The 17,466-nt window shown below is 42.9% G+C and overlaps 1 protein-coding gene across 4 annotated transcripts in view; it reads left to right on the forward strand.

Annotated features, from left to right (window-relative positions):
- Positions 1-17,466, forward strand: part of GADL1 (glutamate decarboxylase like 1) — a 189,874-nt gene that overhangs the window by 95,137 nt on the left and 77,271 nt on the right. For all 4 annotated transcript variants that reach the window (XM_059728824.1, XM_059728825.1, XM_006262574.4 and 1 more), the window contains 3 exons: positions 8,560-8,639; positions 8,751-8,805; positions 13,560-13,676. In XM_059728824.1, coding sequence (XP_059584807.1) covers positions 8,560-8,639; positions 8,751-8,805; positions 13,560-13,676 — 252 coding nt within the window. The remainder of the gene's footprint in view (positions 1-8,559; positions 8,640-8,750; positions 8,806-13,559; positions 13,677-17,466) is intronic.

The raw sequence follows: 17,466 nt of genomic DNA on the forward strand, positions 1-17,466 counted from the left end.
CCAGCTCCTGCAGCTGCTCCTGTTGCTCACTGCTAATCTTGGATGTATATTCCTCCAACTGCAAACTTACTGCAGTCAATCTCTCTCTCTGTGCTTGAGCAACTTGTGTCAGTTGCTGCTTGAAGTCTGCTTGTACTATTCTCTCCTTGACTGTGCTCTCTTCTACACGGGTCCTCAGGGACTGCACCTCTTTCTCTAGGTGGTCCTTTTCTCTTTCCACCTCTTGCCTTTGAGCCCGCAATTCTACACACTCCCTTGTTTTATCTCTTAGCTCTGTTTCGAGGGACTGCTTCTGTGCTTCTAAAGCCTCCTGACTGGCCGTATATTCTTTCACTCTCTCCATCTCTCTTATTATCACTTTCCTGGTTTCTTGCACCTGGGTGTGATTCTCTGCCAGCTTCTCTTTAAGCTCCACAACCAAGCGTTCAGCCTGTTCCAACCTCTCTCACCAGATTTCTACGTTCTCACGCATGGTCTCTATCTGCTCCGCTTGGTCACGGATCTCCTCCTGGAGGGCTGCTATGAGGTTCTTAGATACCTCTAGCCATTGCCTTGCTTCTTTTTGTTCCCCCGTCTGGCCTATATCAGGCTCTGGGGACTTCTTCTCCCATACTGCTACCCGTTTCTGCATTTCTCGGAGCTTTTCCTCCCGCTGCCTACTTCTCTTAGTCTCCTCTGCCACGAGCCGTTCTATTGCTCGGGTCTTCTCCGCCTCTGCTGCCAATAGGCGCCTAATTTCTTTAGAGCCTTCCTTTTTTCCGGGTTGTCCCCGCAGTTCTAAAGTGGCCACTTTGGCCTCGGCTTGCTCTTTTTGTGACTGAGCTATCTCTAGCTCCCATTCTACTCGCTCAATATTTTCTTCGAGCTCGTTCACCCTTAACAGCCACTCAAAATTCTCTTGTTTCAGGCTTTCTATATCGTCTATTCCTGCCATCGTTAAGCCTCTTTTTCTCTAGACCTAACCCAATGTCTTTCTATCTGCAATTCTGACTGGCAGTCTTGTACTTAACCTGGGCTTATCCTCCCAAGCCCCTCAATCCTACTGCCCCGTCTGTCTCTGCAGATCCGTTCTAGCCCTAAGGTTCTTTTCCTTTTTCAGGGTCACGGGTTCTTTCCCCGTGCATGGCCGTTTCCCGGCCAATGCACCAGATGTCACGGCGGGGTCCTCACAGAGGGCCGTGATCTCCTTAAGGTCCCTCGCTCCGTGTACAGGCCAGCCCAAGGCACCCTCTAATTCTCGCCCGCCACGTCTTTGATGGTAAATATAATGATGGGAGGCTGCCTTGTGTTTTCCCTGGGCACGGCTACTCAGGACTTCTGTCCCCACGGTTCTTCCGGACCCCCTGGGGGTCTCCCGATATGGTGGGTGTTCCCCAGACACCCTAGCCTTGTGGGCTATGCGTGGCTCCTACCAACCCTTAATACCACGCCCCAAGCCTTGCAGATGTAATGGACGTTGTCCAATCTGTACTCCCGCTTCTCGGGCCTCCTCTTTACTGTGGCCCACTCTGGGCTCCCTCTCTCGTGCCCAGCCTCTTGCTGGGACTCTCATCTGGCCCACTCTGGGCCTCCCCTGCCGGTATGGTTCCGCTCAGGGACTCTCTAGCGGGCCTCCGGTCCTGTGGGCCAACCGCATGGGCACCCTCTCTGACCCTGGCTCACCGTGCTGCTACTCCCTGTCTTCTCGGGGCAACCGCAGCGCCCTGGCTCAGTCTGAGGGGTGTTACCGCACTAGCCTGCGGCCGGGCTCGCTATGCCCATCTCGGGCTTCTCAGTAATTGCCCCTCTCTAGGGCTCCTCAGTATGGCGCTCCCCCTCTTTGGGGCTCGCCGTGCCCACTCTGGGCTACTCAATAATACCGCCCCTTTCCTGGGGCTGGGGTTTATGTTCCCCCACACGCAATCCGGGGTCTAGGTCCCCGTCCGCAACCTACGGGTTGCGCCCGCGACCCACTGGCCGCGCTCCTCGCCACCAGTCGCTCATGTACTGGCGTGCGAGCTGCGCCCTCTTGGCGCTAGGGCACCCCACACTCTCTGGGGTCCCTATAATTGAGGCCTTCTCCAACCTCTACAGCCTCACCCAAGCCTCCGGGTGTAATAACACAAACACAACGCAAAACCACAAGCCCCTAGGCTGTAACATAACCACAAGCCGCATGGCCATAACTCAGTATCATAGCTCGAGCCTCCAGGGCTATCACGAGCTGTACTTGCAACTCGGGCTCCTTCCCATATCTCGGCTGAGGGAGCTCCTGCCTCTCTGGCTGCTGGCAGAGAACTGCCAGCCTGGCTTCGGCCCTGGGCTTTATAAGGGCCAGGCCCTGCCCCCTACAGGCAGCTGGCTCCCCTTAGTTGCTCCGGCAACCCACAGCTGTGCTCAATTAGCTCTGCCAGGGCTCTCTCCCTGGCAGTTTCTCCTCTCTAGGAGCAGGCACTGAGGTGCCCTGCGACATGAACCGTATGGGATTTCTTTTGTTCCAATCCTCCAATTTGTCTAGGTCTCTTGATTCCTAACGCTACCTTCCAGTGTCTCTACTGCTCCACTCACCTTAGCCTCATCCACAGTGAAGGTATACTCCATCCCATCTCATTGATTGCTGATCAAGATATTCAGTAAAACCAGCTGCAGGGCAAACCCCTTGGGCACTCTACTTGATACTCACTGCTTGACATGGGGCCATTGATTACTACCCTTTGAGCCTGACAAGCCAGCTAGTTTTTTCCATCCTCTGCAGCCCATTCATCCAACCTTTGCTTGCTTGTGAGAATGTTGTGGGAAACCATATCAAAAACTTTGCTTAGGTCAAAGTATATCACATCAACCATTCTCCCCACATCCGCAGAGCCAGTCATATTATAGAAAGCAATCAGGTTGGTCAGGCATGACTTGCCCTGGGTAAATCCATGTTGACTGTTTATAATCACCTTCTCCTCCAAGTGCATAGATATGGATTCCTTGAGGACCAGCTCCATGATTTTTTCCAGGGACAGAGGTGAGGCTGACTGGTCTGTAGTTCCCCAGATCCTCCTTCTTCCCTTTCTTAAAGATGAGCACTATATTTTCCCTTTTCCAGTCATCTGGAACCTCCCTGAATTGCCACAAGTTTTCAAAGTTAATGCCAGCAGCTCTGTAGCAACCTCAGTCAACTCCCTCATCACCCTCAGGTGTAATGCGTCCAGCCCCATGGACTTGTAAATGTCCAGGTTTTCTAAATAGCCCCTAATCTGTTCTTGTGCCACTGTTCTGCCATCTGTTATTATGCCATCTTCTCCCCAACCTGTGCTGTCAGGTGCAACAGTTTAACTAATCTTTTCTGTGAAGACTGAGGTAAAAAAATACATTGAGTACTTCAGCCTTTTCTGCATCATCTATCACAAGGTTGCCTCCTCCATTGAGTAAGGGACCCACACTTTCCCTAATCTTCCTCTTGTTGCCGACATACTTGTAGAAACCCTTCTTGTTACCCTCACATCCCTTGCTAGCTGCAAATCCTGTTGTACTTTGGCCTTCCAGATTTCATTCCTGCAAGCCTGAGCAGGCATATAATACTCTTATATACTCCCTACTAGTTTGTCCAAGTTTCCACTTCTTGTAAGCTTCCTTTTTTATGTTTTAACTAATTGAAGAGTTCCCTGCTAAGTCAAGCTGATCTTCTGATATGCTTGCTAGTGTTCCTGTGCAGCAGGATGGTTCATTCCTGAAGATTTCTTTAAAATGCAGTCAGCTCTCCTAGACTCATTTCCCCTTCAGACTGGCCTCCCAGGGAGAACCTGCTCTTCAGTTCCCTGAGTGAGTCAAAGTCTGCTTTTCTGAAGTCTTGGGCCCATACTCTGCTGCTCACCTTCCTTCCTTTCCTCAGGATCCTGCATTTAATCCTGTCATGGTCACTGGTGCCCAAGTTACCATCCACAATCAAGATACTGTGTAGAATGACAATTACTGTTGCATTACAAGATATCCCAAACCAACAAATGTGAACAGCCTATATGTACTTATTAGAAACAGATCACTGGACATCAGCTTGCAATAAAATGATTGCAACCAGTTAAAGGCACCAGGCATCCACTATATATATCACTGCACTGTAACTATTAGCTGCTTGGAATAATAGAAAAACTTTCCTAGCTGCAAAAGAAAACCAATAGTTATGCGATTAGTCATGTGCACACATGACTTGATGCACTTGTCAAGGTCATTAAAATACACAGACATCACCAAATGACTCTCTGCATGCAGAGGGAAGAGTCAAATAAGAGCCAGTGGGTCAACAGGTGGCATGCAGGAATGGAGTTAGCCTACTCAGAGACAAATGTGACTTGAGGTCAGAGATGTGAGTTTTCCGGAAAATTTTCCAATGCTCTCAATAGAGTGTGATCTGATTTAGCATGTTTATGTGACTTAAGTTTAGTAAACAAAACTAAAAAAGTACTCCCGTGTTAATTTTGTGTCCCAATAGCCACAAATATTTGAACTAAAATATTTGATTAGGAAAAAAATTAAATACAGCACACTTAATGTGCTTTAAATGTTATATTCAAACAAATTCAAAGCTTTATATGGAAAGAAATTATTTTTATTGGAATATTTGTAAAAATGTAAAGACAATACACAATAGCATGTACTTCACTTTACATCGCTTGTTTAAATTTAAGAAAAAAAAAACAAGGGCACTAAAAATTGTTGACTCTAATTTTAGGACACCCAAAGAATGGTGCATGATATGCCCTGGTTGTCCACTCATCTACGTCAACAGAGTTTAACTCTCTTCCACTGAGGTCATTGCGGCACCTCCAGTTTCACCGTCACTATCCGTAGAATCACTTGCGCTACTTATTAGTTTCATTCCAGAATCAAATTGAGGCAAATTGGATTGAACTGCTTGAACCGCATTCTCTTTCGCTAAAGGATGGTTTTACTAATGAGTCCATGGGCAAGGGCAACTTATCATACTGCATCTTCTTCATTAATTGTGCTTCTGACTGATTCTCCATAAGCAAGAGATTTTGAGAAATAGAAACAAGATTAGCAGTACGTTCATTTGTTAGTCTTTTCCTCTTTTTTGTCTTGATTGAGCTGAAAGCCTTCCATTTCTGTTCGTAAGAAGCTGCTGTTGGTGGAATGCTTAGGATCCTTAGAGCAATCCTGGACAACAGTGTTATGGTATCCCTTCCACCATGTGAGAAGAGACATATTCTCTGCTGCCAGCTGAATTATGTCTTTGTTCCAATGTTTCTCTTTTGCGCAGTACTTGGCAATGTCATCACGGCTATTTCGTTGATGTTGGGGACATTCTTAGTTACTTCCATAATTTAATTGATAGCAGTAGATAATTCATTTTCTGATAAACGTTGTCCTCTGTGTTGAGGATCCAAAAGGTTTGCTGCCAGATGAACTGGATCATAGCAAAACTCAGATCTCTTAGTAAACATTTGTTTTTACTACTACTACTTTTTTGGACAGAGGTGAAGAATGCAAAAGCTCAATTAGATTTTTATTCAGTTGTCTGAATATCTCTGGAATATTTGAAAGACTTGGTGTATTTCCTTCAAGTTTCTTGATAACCACTGAAACTGGTAGTAACAAATTGAATGCTCCTTGAACTTGAACCCAGAACACATCATTGTTGAGCATCTGCTTCTGAATGTTCACGGGGAATAATCTGGGATACTGTCATCTATTGAAGCACACTGCAAACAGTTCTTTGTGTGCAGCAAACTATGTAAACACTTTGTAGCTGAGCCCCATCTAGTTTCTCCTGGAAATAAAAGTGCACATTTCTTCCCCTGCTTCTCTTTCTGTAATTTCTTTAAAGTCTGATTAGCAACATGATGATTTTTTAATACCTTCACAATCGCTTTGCAGTTTGCCAATATTGTCTTCATTGTATTCACACTTAATATGTCCTTTGCCAGAAGATTCAACCCTTGAGCGAGACAGCCAAATACTATTACATGAGAATACTTTCGCTTTAATATTTGCCATGCAGCTTTTCTGTTACTTATGTACTTACTTGTACCCTGGAGAGACCTGCACTTTCAGTCTCTTCATTCAGTAATTTGGCTATGTATTCACCTGTATGAGGAGAAGATTTGATAGCAATTGCTTTCAGGAATATTGGTTCAGGTATTGCTAACATAATGTTCAATGAAAGATTTTCTTGTATATCAGTCCATCCATCTGACATCAGAGTCAGTGATTCTGCTTGACCAATCCTTTGAAGAACCATTGTTTGAACTCTGCCATACTTCCTACAAGAGAATGTGATAAGCGATAATGTGACGGTAACTTATATGATGAGCAAATTAGTTTGTAATGTTCCTTCCAGTATTGATTTTCAGTTATGGAAAGAGGTGTGCCACTTGCAAATATAGCTCAAGCTAAAGTCTCATCTACTTTTTCTTGATATTCTTTTGACATTTTGTTCACAAACTTGATAAAAAGCTTGACTGTCTTGAACAGCTACTCATGGTGGATCACATAGCTGGTGACAGTGATTTTGAAAGCGAGGATCCTGCTGATTCTACCCCCAGACCTGGCAGCTCAACATTTTCATTTGCCATTTTTTACAAATCTCCTATTTCACTTGAGCTACCAAGTTCCTGCAACAAAAGGGGGAAAAGATTTTTATTTTAGTCTATTCTAGTCTGGCTTCATCCATTAGAAAGAGAAGAAGTGGCACAGAGCTTGCTTCTTCCCTCCCTGCCAGAAAGAACAATCTGCTGCCCAACTTGCTGCTCAGTTGCCCTGGGACTGCAAAAGGAAAGTATAGCCAAAGAAAAGTATAGTCTGGCCTCTGCTATTGGCCAGAGGACTAAGCTCGCTCTGCTGGGTTGAAATAGTTAACTATTTATCTATTATGTAATTAAAAAAAAATTATTGTTAAGCCTAAGCCACTTTGGATGCTTAGTGCAAGCAGAAAAGCAGGATACAAATATTTTAAATAAATAAATAAATAGTCCAGAGTTGCATTAACAACTTTTAAAATTATAATGTTTTAAAACAATACAGATGTTAGTCTATACTGTGTGTTGTTTAGCATTAATTTGTTTACTTGCATAGGATTCCTGAAGTAGGCTTTTTCTCAGATGATGTTGTTCCACTACTTTATTGTATTAGCTTTCTGTATATGGCTTGTATTCTTTCAGGACAGTTTTTACATGTTGTTAAATGTTTCTTCATTCTTGTTGCATTGTTAGCATACTCCTGTCCGCAATATTTACATCTACCAACTTTTGTTCTTCCTTTAGTGGCTTGAACTTCACTATAACGATGCCACACACTAGTTTTCTCTGATTATTCATTATTATGACTACCTCAAAGCAAAAGCACTAAAAAACTAACAGATCTTATGCAAACACTTCCAACTTCCCCAACTCCAGAAAAGAAATGACACACTGCTCTGTTTGCTGAACTGAAAGTGAAACAAAAATTAATTACAGTTTGTTTTTGGTTTTGCTTTCACTTCCAGTCTGAGATGAAATAAGAATTTTAGCTTTGGTTTTGATTTAACCTGAACAGCCAATTAGGTGAATTCATAACGTGAGTTTTGGTTTGGATTATTATGTGAGTGTATTTACCCTTCTATTTACAAATCAATAAAACATATATGTACTCAGACACTTAGGGATAATCACCTGAAAAACATTAATTACAACTTTGAAGCTACCAAGCTTGCCTAATATTGTATTGGCATCCATTCATTCTTACTAATGAATTTGATGTAACAATGAATTTTTAGACATGGAAAATTTCCCACAAAAAAATACCAGAAATGTTTTCTGTGGGAAAAATTTTCTGCCCCACAGCTCTGCTTGAGGTGAAACAGATTATTTAACATCTGTTCATCTGCTGGTTCTTGAATAAACCACGCGCTGTAAAAGATCTTATCAGGGCTACAGATTGGGCAATACTGTATGCCCTATGCTGGCAAATTCTGTAATTTTATTAGCAGGACATGAGGAAAAGAAAGTTCATCACTCCGGGACCGTCATCACAAGGCTGCCAGGCCCCTTGCTCCAGAAGTAGGAGTCTGGCAGTTCTTGAATTCTGTGAGTCCCAGCTTCCAAGCTGTCAGGCTACAGAACTTGCTGTATTAGTGCTGGGAGCATGAAATTCCTAGGAGCCATGGTTGAGCTCAGAGTCTTAAGCTCTTAAATTACATTTTAAAGTTTCTGCTATGAAACATGTTTGATTTTGAAAGAATGTTAATTATTATCCATGTGTTCATTCTGTAAGAAATTTCAAGATTTCTACTTTTCATTCCAAAACAGCCCCCTCCCTTCTCCCCCCAGATTTTCCATGGAGCAGAAATTCCAACTTTTGACCCATTCTAGTTCAGCTCAACAATTCTTTTGATCACTATTTTAAATATGGACCATGTAACTACTTGCTTCATTTTCTGTGCACGTCATTAGATGCCTAATTTCTGCACAGCATTTACAATTTGCTTTTTGCATTAGGAAATGCTGTTAATATTTGATAATGGTCATGTCAATAAGCTAATATTGTTTATGGCTTGTTCCTTTCTTTTTCATGTCTTTTTAAAAAAAAATTACCCAGTGTCATTACTCCATGAAGAAGGCAGCTTCTTTCCTGGGCATTGGCACACAGAATGTTTACTTCATCAAAACAGATGAAAGGTAAGGAAGAAAAGCCACTGCAGTGGTTTGAGCCTTTTAAAATGCAGTAGAGCTGTAAGTAAGTAACATATTTGAATATAACTGAAAAAGTTTTAAATCTGTGTCCCTTAGAGGTAAGATGATACCTGAGGAACTGGAGAAACAAGTCCAGCGGGCCAGGAAAGAGGTGAGAGGGGGAGAGAGAGCTTGAGCGTGATAGGCGTCAGCATGTGCGGACTGTGTATTTGTGTATTTGAGTGAAAGAAAGGGGAATAAGAGTGAGCAAAAGTTAAAATTAGGGCAGTTAATATACCAATGCTTTTCTTACAGGTGCAATCTGCTTGCCCCATATTGTGGGGTAAGCCAGGAATACTAGATGCTATGTTGTGCAAGACTATTAACATTCCCAAAGATGTTTTGATTGTGTTATTCATCAATAAAAATAATGCTGCAGTGAAGTATTCTAGTGCTTTTTTTTGCTCTCAGTCCCTCACCAGTTGAGACTGTGCCTCTACTGCTTTAAAAAAGGTACAGCTGTCCTGGTTATAATAGATCTGTCTTTTCTATAACTTTTGCTGGCAGTCATAGCTATAATAGGAAACCAAGAAATAAGAGGATGGGGTTATAGTCTCTGGAACAAAGGCTGGCTATCATAATAGCTTGCAAGAAATAAGACTCCACCCTTGTCAGTTCACTGACAGGGAACAGATTTCTTCCCCCCAACCACTATTTACTTTCCTACAGGGTTCCTTCCCCAATCATCAAGAAGGCCAGAAGGCAGCATTTGTAAAAGCACTGTAGGGTGTATTTTTATTGCTCCTTTGAGGAGGATCCCCACAACCGGCCAGAAAAAAAACTTGTTACTGACAGCAGCATATGTGCTAGATAGCTTGGAGGATGTAACATGACTCCTAAGTTGCAAATCATCTTGCCTTGGGTTGGTTAGACCTGTCTCCTAATGTACCCAGATTGTGAACTGGAGCGCTGAAGGCCAGGACTGAATTCTTGATAGTCACTCTGAGAGCACCATATAGCTGATGTAGCATATCAGGGCTGTCCAGTTGATGGCCTGCAGGTTGCATCTGGTTCCTGAAGAGGTAACCCATGGCTCCCAGTGTCCTTCTCCCTCCCTGGCCCCCATTGTTCTCCTGCTGCTGGTGGAGTCTCTGGACTCCCCCTCCTTTCTACTGCTTCAGCTGTTTGACCCTGCCTCGGGGGGGTGGGGCATCATGGCATGGCCCACAGGGCTCAAGGAGCTTGTAGTTGGAAGGACCTGCACGCCATGTATGGTGTGGCAAGGGTTCCCCACTGTGCAGTGCAGCTGGGGTAGAAGAAGGCTCATGTGGAACGATGCAGTGTTGCAGAGGGTCCACTCACTGTAATGGGGAGCATGGAATATGGCCCATGCAGCATGTAGCCCAGGGATCTGCACTGCTCAGCTACTCAGAAGTTGGACAGCCCTATAAGATATTATGGTGCTGGACCATGCATAATTTAGCTGACTTCCCTTTAAAGGAGCCTCCCTATTAATGACAATGTCATCCAGCCTTGCAGTGAGCCAGCAGAAAAGGCTTTTAATAAAGGTATGTCCTTAACCAGAAAATGACTATCTTTCCATATTGGATAGACTGTCTACGTACATACTGTCAGCTTAATTATCCAGTAAAAACATCCCTCCCTTCCCCTTCACACCCTGAAACACCTGGAGCAGAAGACCTACACTTTGCTTATTTTGAGCATGTAGGAAATAGCAGAAGCTACAATAAAACTGGGCAACTATAAAAAGCAATAAATTAACTGGGCTAGTATGGGGAAAAACTTGAACATACCAGAAAAGAAATTTCATTTCTTGGTCTGAGAATTTTTGAAAGAAACGTTTCTGTAGTTTATAACAAGAGTTGGCACGATTCAATGAAGTGTTTTGGACTTTTTAAAATTTCTTAATTAAAATACTTGACTTACAGATTTGCTTTCTTTCATCAATGCTTATTATTGTTTCATTTGTCTTGAAATGAAAACTACAAGCACTTTGAAGGGTTCTCATTTCACTATAGTTTCTGTAAGTACCTCTGTCCTTTGTGACATGCTATTTTGTAAATTTCTACAGGAAGACATTTCAACAAATCACAGTAAATATTCTTAAAACTTCTGTATATATGGTTGAGAACTATTTTTTTTGTATTCTGTAGTGGTAGATGCACACCAGTGTTACACAAGGCTATAAAAGACAAGAATCCTTGGCTTCTTTTTGCCAACAAGGTACCACTAGGCCTTTGATTTAAAGGGCAAAGATGAAAAGGCTCAGAAAAAGGATTTGTTTTAAATATAGTGACAAGTGGAATAAAAATGTCCCTTCCTAGCTAAACAAGTATTATTAAGGGTGTTGTTCGAGTATTCATTGAGAGATTTGTCCTGTTCTATCTAGGCAAACCTCTTGTTGGCTTCAGAGGGCATTTGAATTTAATAGGCTTTTTACTGTAAGGGCAAAGTGTCAAGGGCACTTCATTAAATTATTAAATACGTATAGTTATTAACATGGGCTTCAGGCCCTTTTTGCATGTTTCATATCAGTTGGCTTTTTTTTTCTAGACCATGAGAGGAACAAACAGTTGAGAAAGGTGTTATACACTAGTATTTCCTGTGGGTAGATAGTAGGGCTGTGTGAAACTTCAGCAGCCGTTTCGTTTCGGAGGTTTTTCAGCCTGTGTCAGTGCCCTAAACACCGAATCCAAAATGAAATGGAAGGCTCTGAAACATCTCCAAAATGAAACAAAACCATCTGAAACATTTTGGAAAATTTCAGCGTTTCAGAGGCGGGCTTGTGGGGAAACGCATACTAAGAAGAGTGGGGGGAGGACTGCTCTGATATTGACATCTGTAGCTAGCCAGTGTCTATGATCTGTCCCTGAGGTCCTTTCCAATCCCAGTGCTTTGGGGGAAGGACGGCAGCCTGCTGTCATCCTGCGCACAAATTTGGGGGCCCGTGCCCCTGGAAGGAATCTGGTACAGTCCCAGAGCCCTCCTGGGGAGTGCGGGCCCCCGGATCTGTGCATGGGATGACAGCATGCTGCTGCTACCAGCAAGTGGTATGAATTTTGCTGTGAACAGTTTGAGGTGCAGTTTCACAGAAACTCTGCACCTATCTTCTTGAAACTTGGCAAGGACTCATCTGAATCAGGCAAGAAATGACAAACTTATAGGCATTTTAGTGATTCCCCATTATAACCTGTGGCCAAAGCAGCATCAAAACTCATGAAACAGATTGGGCCAAATCGAAACAAAACAGTGACCTGAAACACCGAAACGAATCACTGTCCCTCAGAAATGGCTGAATCCGAAATCGAATCAAAACATAGCCATTTCGCACAGCCCTAGTAGATAGCCCTGATGTTTTATTGATGCCCAGGCTACTTTACACTGTTCCAGTGGTGTAAAGAAGCCTTAAAACATGAGTAAATTTGGTTTTAAACTCCCTTGTAAGGCTCCTTTGTATTGCTAACAAAGCACAGAATGTGGGACCAGGTTCTCAACCAATGTAGATTGGCACAACGCCAATGAAATCAATGGTACTGCATATATATGAAGTTGAAGGTTTGGCTCTTAAAATAACTCTGAGAGAAGAGCCTTTTATTAAAAAAAAGTAGTTGATGTGAATCCCAACTTGAACAGTTTAACTCCAATTGTAGTGTAATAAACTGTAGTCATGTGACGTAAAATGTAATGACTTAAAATGGCATTCTTTGGGTCTGACAGTTGTGCAGAAAACTCTTGATAACTCCCACTGATTTGGGGATCCCACAGTTCAGCACTATGTAGGATCAGGCCATTGGTTTCTCTAAATCACTACAAGCTCTACTTGTGCTTCTAGATAAGTATGTGCAACTCTGATGGTACTATGATAAGAAGTAGTGTGCATCTAGGGGCAGAATCTAGTTTAATACTCTTAATCCTACTAATAGTAATAGGACAGCTATAGATACGGCCACTGAGGTCAAAATGGACATATAAAATAGTTGTTGGGGTTTCAAACTCATCAAAAGTCTAAAAAAGAAAAGATTAGATGGATTGAGTAGTGGAAGAGAGAGACGGCCAAAGATCTAATCTGTTTCACCCTTAACATTGTCAGAAAACACAGGATCAGCCCAGGATAGGTCTGCATCATGTCAGCAGCGTGCTTAGGCAATAAGCCCTGCCCATTCACTCCATGGATGTCAATCCTGGAAATGCAGCAGTGAGGCTGCTGTGGGGTACCCCAAGCTGTCATTCTTGAGCTAGCATATCCTAACAACTAGTGTTGATTCCCACAAATGTGACCAAGCACTGTGCTGCCACAGCGTAGACATAGCCACTGTGACTTATGGGCCTATTGGCATCAGGCTTAAATCGCAATGATTGTTCCTGATGTACATTATGATAGCACCTCTCAAGGCAAAATGAGCTACCAAGCTTAGTGTTCCTTTACACTAAAACGTGTGACAAATACAGACATTGTAGAGGCAACAGAGATAGAAACCCTTGAGAGATGAGTCACTTCCTTACGTGGGTAGCCTGCTAGCTTAACTAATAGTGCTTTAATATTAGGTCAAGCGGCAGCAAATAAAGTATCAACAGGGAAAGGATTCTGAACTGAAAATTAAAGTAAAAAAAGAGATGTAAATATTCAGTTTGCTTTCTTCTTTAGAGGGCTAGCAACTGTCAAAGCGCAGTCTGCATCTAGTGAAGTCCACCCAGTCATAATGTCAGCCTGAGATGCTGGTTTTTAAAAGTCAGCATTTTTAAACACAGTGCTTCATACTGTAGGCTTTTACTACTGATGAAATAAAATGTAGACACTGTTATTCCTGTCCTACTTTTCTAGACCTTATTACATTTTAACTCTGTGTGTGTGTCAGAGAATATGAACAGTGCAAATGACATTTTTCATTTTGGACCACTTCACAGGGGGCAGCACCATTTCTTGTCAGTGCTACTGCTGGCACAACTGTGTTGGGAGCGTTTGATCCTTTGGACAAAATAGCTGATATCTGTGAAAAATATGGCCTTTGGCTCCATGTGGATGTAAGTTAATTTATAAACCATATAGGTTTTTTTGGTATTATTTCAGTACTTTTGGTGCTTTTCTTTTCAGTTTCTGAGATATTTCTGTGCATTTCAAAACTATGTTGGTGTTTAATTCTATTTACTATTCTTTGCATGGGTAGCAGAAGTATAACCATATTTCTCTTGAAGTTTCACTTGCTAAAAACCAGCAAAGTTGGTTCCCAAGCCAGGTCAAAATCTTTTTGTAGGCTGCCAGATTGTACCTCCAAATACTTTAAAAAAAGATTCCCATTCCCTTAATTCCACCTATATCCCCTGTCAAAATATAAATACTCCAAATAACTTGCTGGGTGTGTCTACATGAGACATTCACCGTGGAGCTGACTAATTAGCTCTGCAGTAAAATGGCACTGTGCACATGTATGGTGATATTAGGACAGAGTAAAGTGATTAACTTTGCCATAGGGTAGTACTGCCAGGCACAAGTATTATTCTATGGTGGAGTTTATACCACCACAGTGCACATGTAGATGCTGACAGGGCTGGTTGGGGCATGAGGGTGCTTCAATACTGGGGCAGCCTGCCAGCTAACCCTGCACTGAAGCACCCTTGTGCCCCAGCCAGCCCTGCTGCAGCACGTTGAGCCCGGTTGGAGCAGCCCTAGGCTGGCAGGCTGAACCCCAGGGCCCCTTGCCAGCTGAAGCTGCTCTGCCTAGGTGCACGTGCAAACATGGCTCCTGGGCACAATAAACTTCAGCATGATCTATGCCAGAGTTTATTCGGCTGCATTAATTGCACATGTAGATGTACCCCTTGTCTACAAACCCACTCCCCCCCCAGTAAGCCCCTTGTAATTGGTTTCTGAGGTAAATTCCAAGAGAATTTATATGTAAATATTGTTTCAAATGCTTTCAACGTTTTACTGTTGAATTGAATAAGTCAAAAGCATAGAAATGGGTTTGTACTGTGCAGGATTTGGCTTGGTCACAATAACCTATGGCTGTCTGGCATTTCAATGTTTGGTTTGCCTACTGAGGTGTTGGTTGTTTTCCTACTGACTCATTTAAGCTTCACTATTGATCTATTTAAGTGTTCTTGTTTGCTCAGTAATGCAGTCTTCCCTAATCATTTCTTCAATTTTATAATAAGGTTGTAATCTAGTGCAAGTTGAAGGTTAAAAACTTGAATTTAATACCCCTCTTTGGAGGAACCATTGAGCTAATGTTGCTAACATGAAGAGTTATTTTTTTAAAATTGCATTTTATCTAAAATTAAATCTTGTAAACCTGAATCTGCTTCCTAATGACAAAGCATAAATCCAAAGCAACTCTAATGGAGTCTAGGGAGTTTCTCTGGATTAATACTGATGTAACCAGTGGAGAATCTTCATCTTCAGTGCAGATTTAATTATTTTATTGTTTTTAATGTGAATATTTAGGAATAAGTAATGGCAAATGGCTCATGTTTTAAACAGAAGTAGAATCAGGCTAAATATAAATGTTTGAGTTCAAATTAGTTTTTCTGTGTATTGGAATGGATGGGAGCAGGAGCTGGCTCTCTCTTTTAACATAAGGACTGGAAAAATAGCTTGGTCATGGCATTTGGTTAACATGTCTACTGTTTTGATCAGATAAATCTCCTACCCTATGGTTCTTTCACTGCAGCCTGTGGACCACTTAGTAGTGTTGTGTAGAGAGCCAGTCCTCCTTGTTTCAAGCTTCCAGTAGCATCATGAGTTGTGGGTGACTGGGGCACTAGCTCCAGCCTGCTGCCACTCCTGACCAGACCCTGGTAACTATCTATGTTTGTGTTAGTTGCTAAATCATGTGTATTTAAGCTGAAAGTTCAACAAAGACAAGTGCAAAGAACCATCAACACACTTACTGGCTAGGGGATGACCTTCTCAGCAGCACAGCGGCAGAAAGGGATCTTGGAGTTGTAGCTGACTCCAAGATGAACATGAGTTGTCAATGTGGCAAAGTGATCAACAAGGCTAACCACAATTAATCATGCATTAGCAGATGCATGATGAACAGGTCCAGGGAGGTGATGCTTCCCCTCTATCCGGCACTGGTCAGGCCACAATTGGAGTACCGCATCCAGTTTTGGGTGTTGCACTTCAAGAGAGATGCGGAGAATCTTGAGAGGGTTCAGAGGAGGGCCACTCGTATGGTCAGAGGCCTACAGGCAAGGCCCTACAAGGAGAGACTGAGGGATCTAGATCTCTTCAGCCTGTGCAAGGAAGGCTGAGAGGTGATCTTGTGGCTGCCTATACATTCATCAGGGGAGGACAGCAGGGAATAGGAGATACTAGGGCACCCACTGGAGTAGCTAGGAACAATGGCCACAAATTGACAGAGAGCAGATTTAGGTTGGACATTAGGAAGAACTTCTTTACGGTAAGGGTTGCCAGAATCTGGAATGGGCTTCCAAAGGTGGTGGTGCTTTTCCCTACCTTGGGGGTCTTCAAGAGGAGACTGGACAAGTACCTAGCTGGGGATGTCTGACCCCTGCGCTCTTTCCTGCCCAGGGCAGGGGGTAGGACTCGATGACTTACTGAGGTCCCTTCGGACCCTAATATCTATGAATCTATGAAATATTTTCCTAATGCATCTTTTCCATGTGAGCAATTACTGTAGTTGCCATGGAGATATTATTTGATTGGCAGTAGAAGGAGAGGAGTCTTGAAGAATCATAAAGAATCATGTCCAGTTCTGGGCACCGCACTTCAGGAGGGATGTGGACAGTATCGAGAGGGTCCAAAGGAGGGCCACTCACATGATCGGGGGGCAGCAGGGTAGACCCTACGAGGGGAGGCTACGAGACCTGAACCTATTCAGTGTCCACAAGAGAAGTCTGAAAGGGGATCTGGTGGACATCTATAAACTTACCAAGGGGGACCAGCAGGGAATGGGAGAGTCCCTGTTTCCCCAAGCACTACCAAGAGTAACTAGGAATAACAGCTATAAGTTGACTGAGAGTAGATTCAAGCTGGACATCAGGAATCACTACTTCACAGTCAGGACAGCTAGGATCTGGAGCCAACTTCCAAGGGAAGTGGTGCTTGCTCCTACCCTGGGGGTCTTCAAAAAGAGGCTAGATAATCACCCTGCCAGGGTCGTTTGACCCCAGCATCCTTTCCTACTCAGGGCAGGGGGGTCGGACTTGATGATCTGTTCAGGTCCCTTCTGACCCTACCAACTATGAAACTATGAATGGGAGGGCATGGGGTCCGTAAGAAAAATTCTTTAATATGTGTTCCATCTGAGGCTAGTTTGGTTCTGGTGTCAAGATGTGACTTGTGGGATGGAGGGAAGAGGTTGCAAACTGTGATCAATAGGTATTTTTGCATTGGGGTAAAGGGTAGGGATGAAAACTTACTAATTTTTTTATAGACACACTAGCCCTCATATATATCCAAACTCAGTGAAGTGAAGTGAGAACTCCTCATAATTTCAGTAAAGTAGTAAAAAAATTGCTTGTTATATGACCTACTCTTAGTTGGGCAGCCTTGAAAATAGTTTTCAGACAATGCTATATAAAAGAAAGAATAAGCACGGGAACTTGCAATCCAGGAATAATCTTCAGGAGTCATACCTTTGAGAGATCAAAGTTAGTTCTGAGAAAAATGAGCTCCATTTAAGCAAAGAGTATTTGAAAGCAGAAAAGATATGTTTCTTTGAAAACACAATTGTCCCTGTTAAGTGTCAATTTTCACATTGTGCAGTACAGTGACTATCAAGTGGGTGCTGATTTTTGGGACTTTTGAAAAATATATTAAATACCAGAAAAACAAAATGATTTTGAA

Source organism: Alligator mississippiensis, chromosome 5, assembly GCF_030867095.1.
Source record: "Alligator mississippiensis isolate rAllMis1 chromosome 5, rAllMis1, whole genome shotgun sequence".
Taxonomy (NCBI): Eukaryota; Metazoa; Chordata; order Crocodylia; family Alligatoridae; genus Alligator; species Alligator mississippiensis.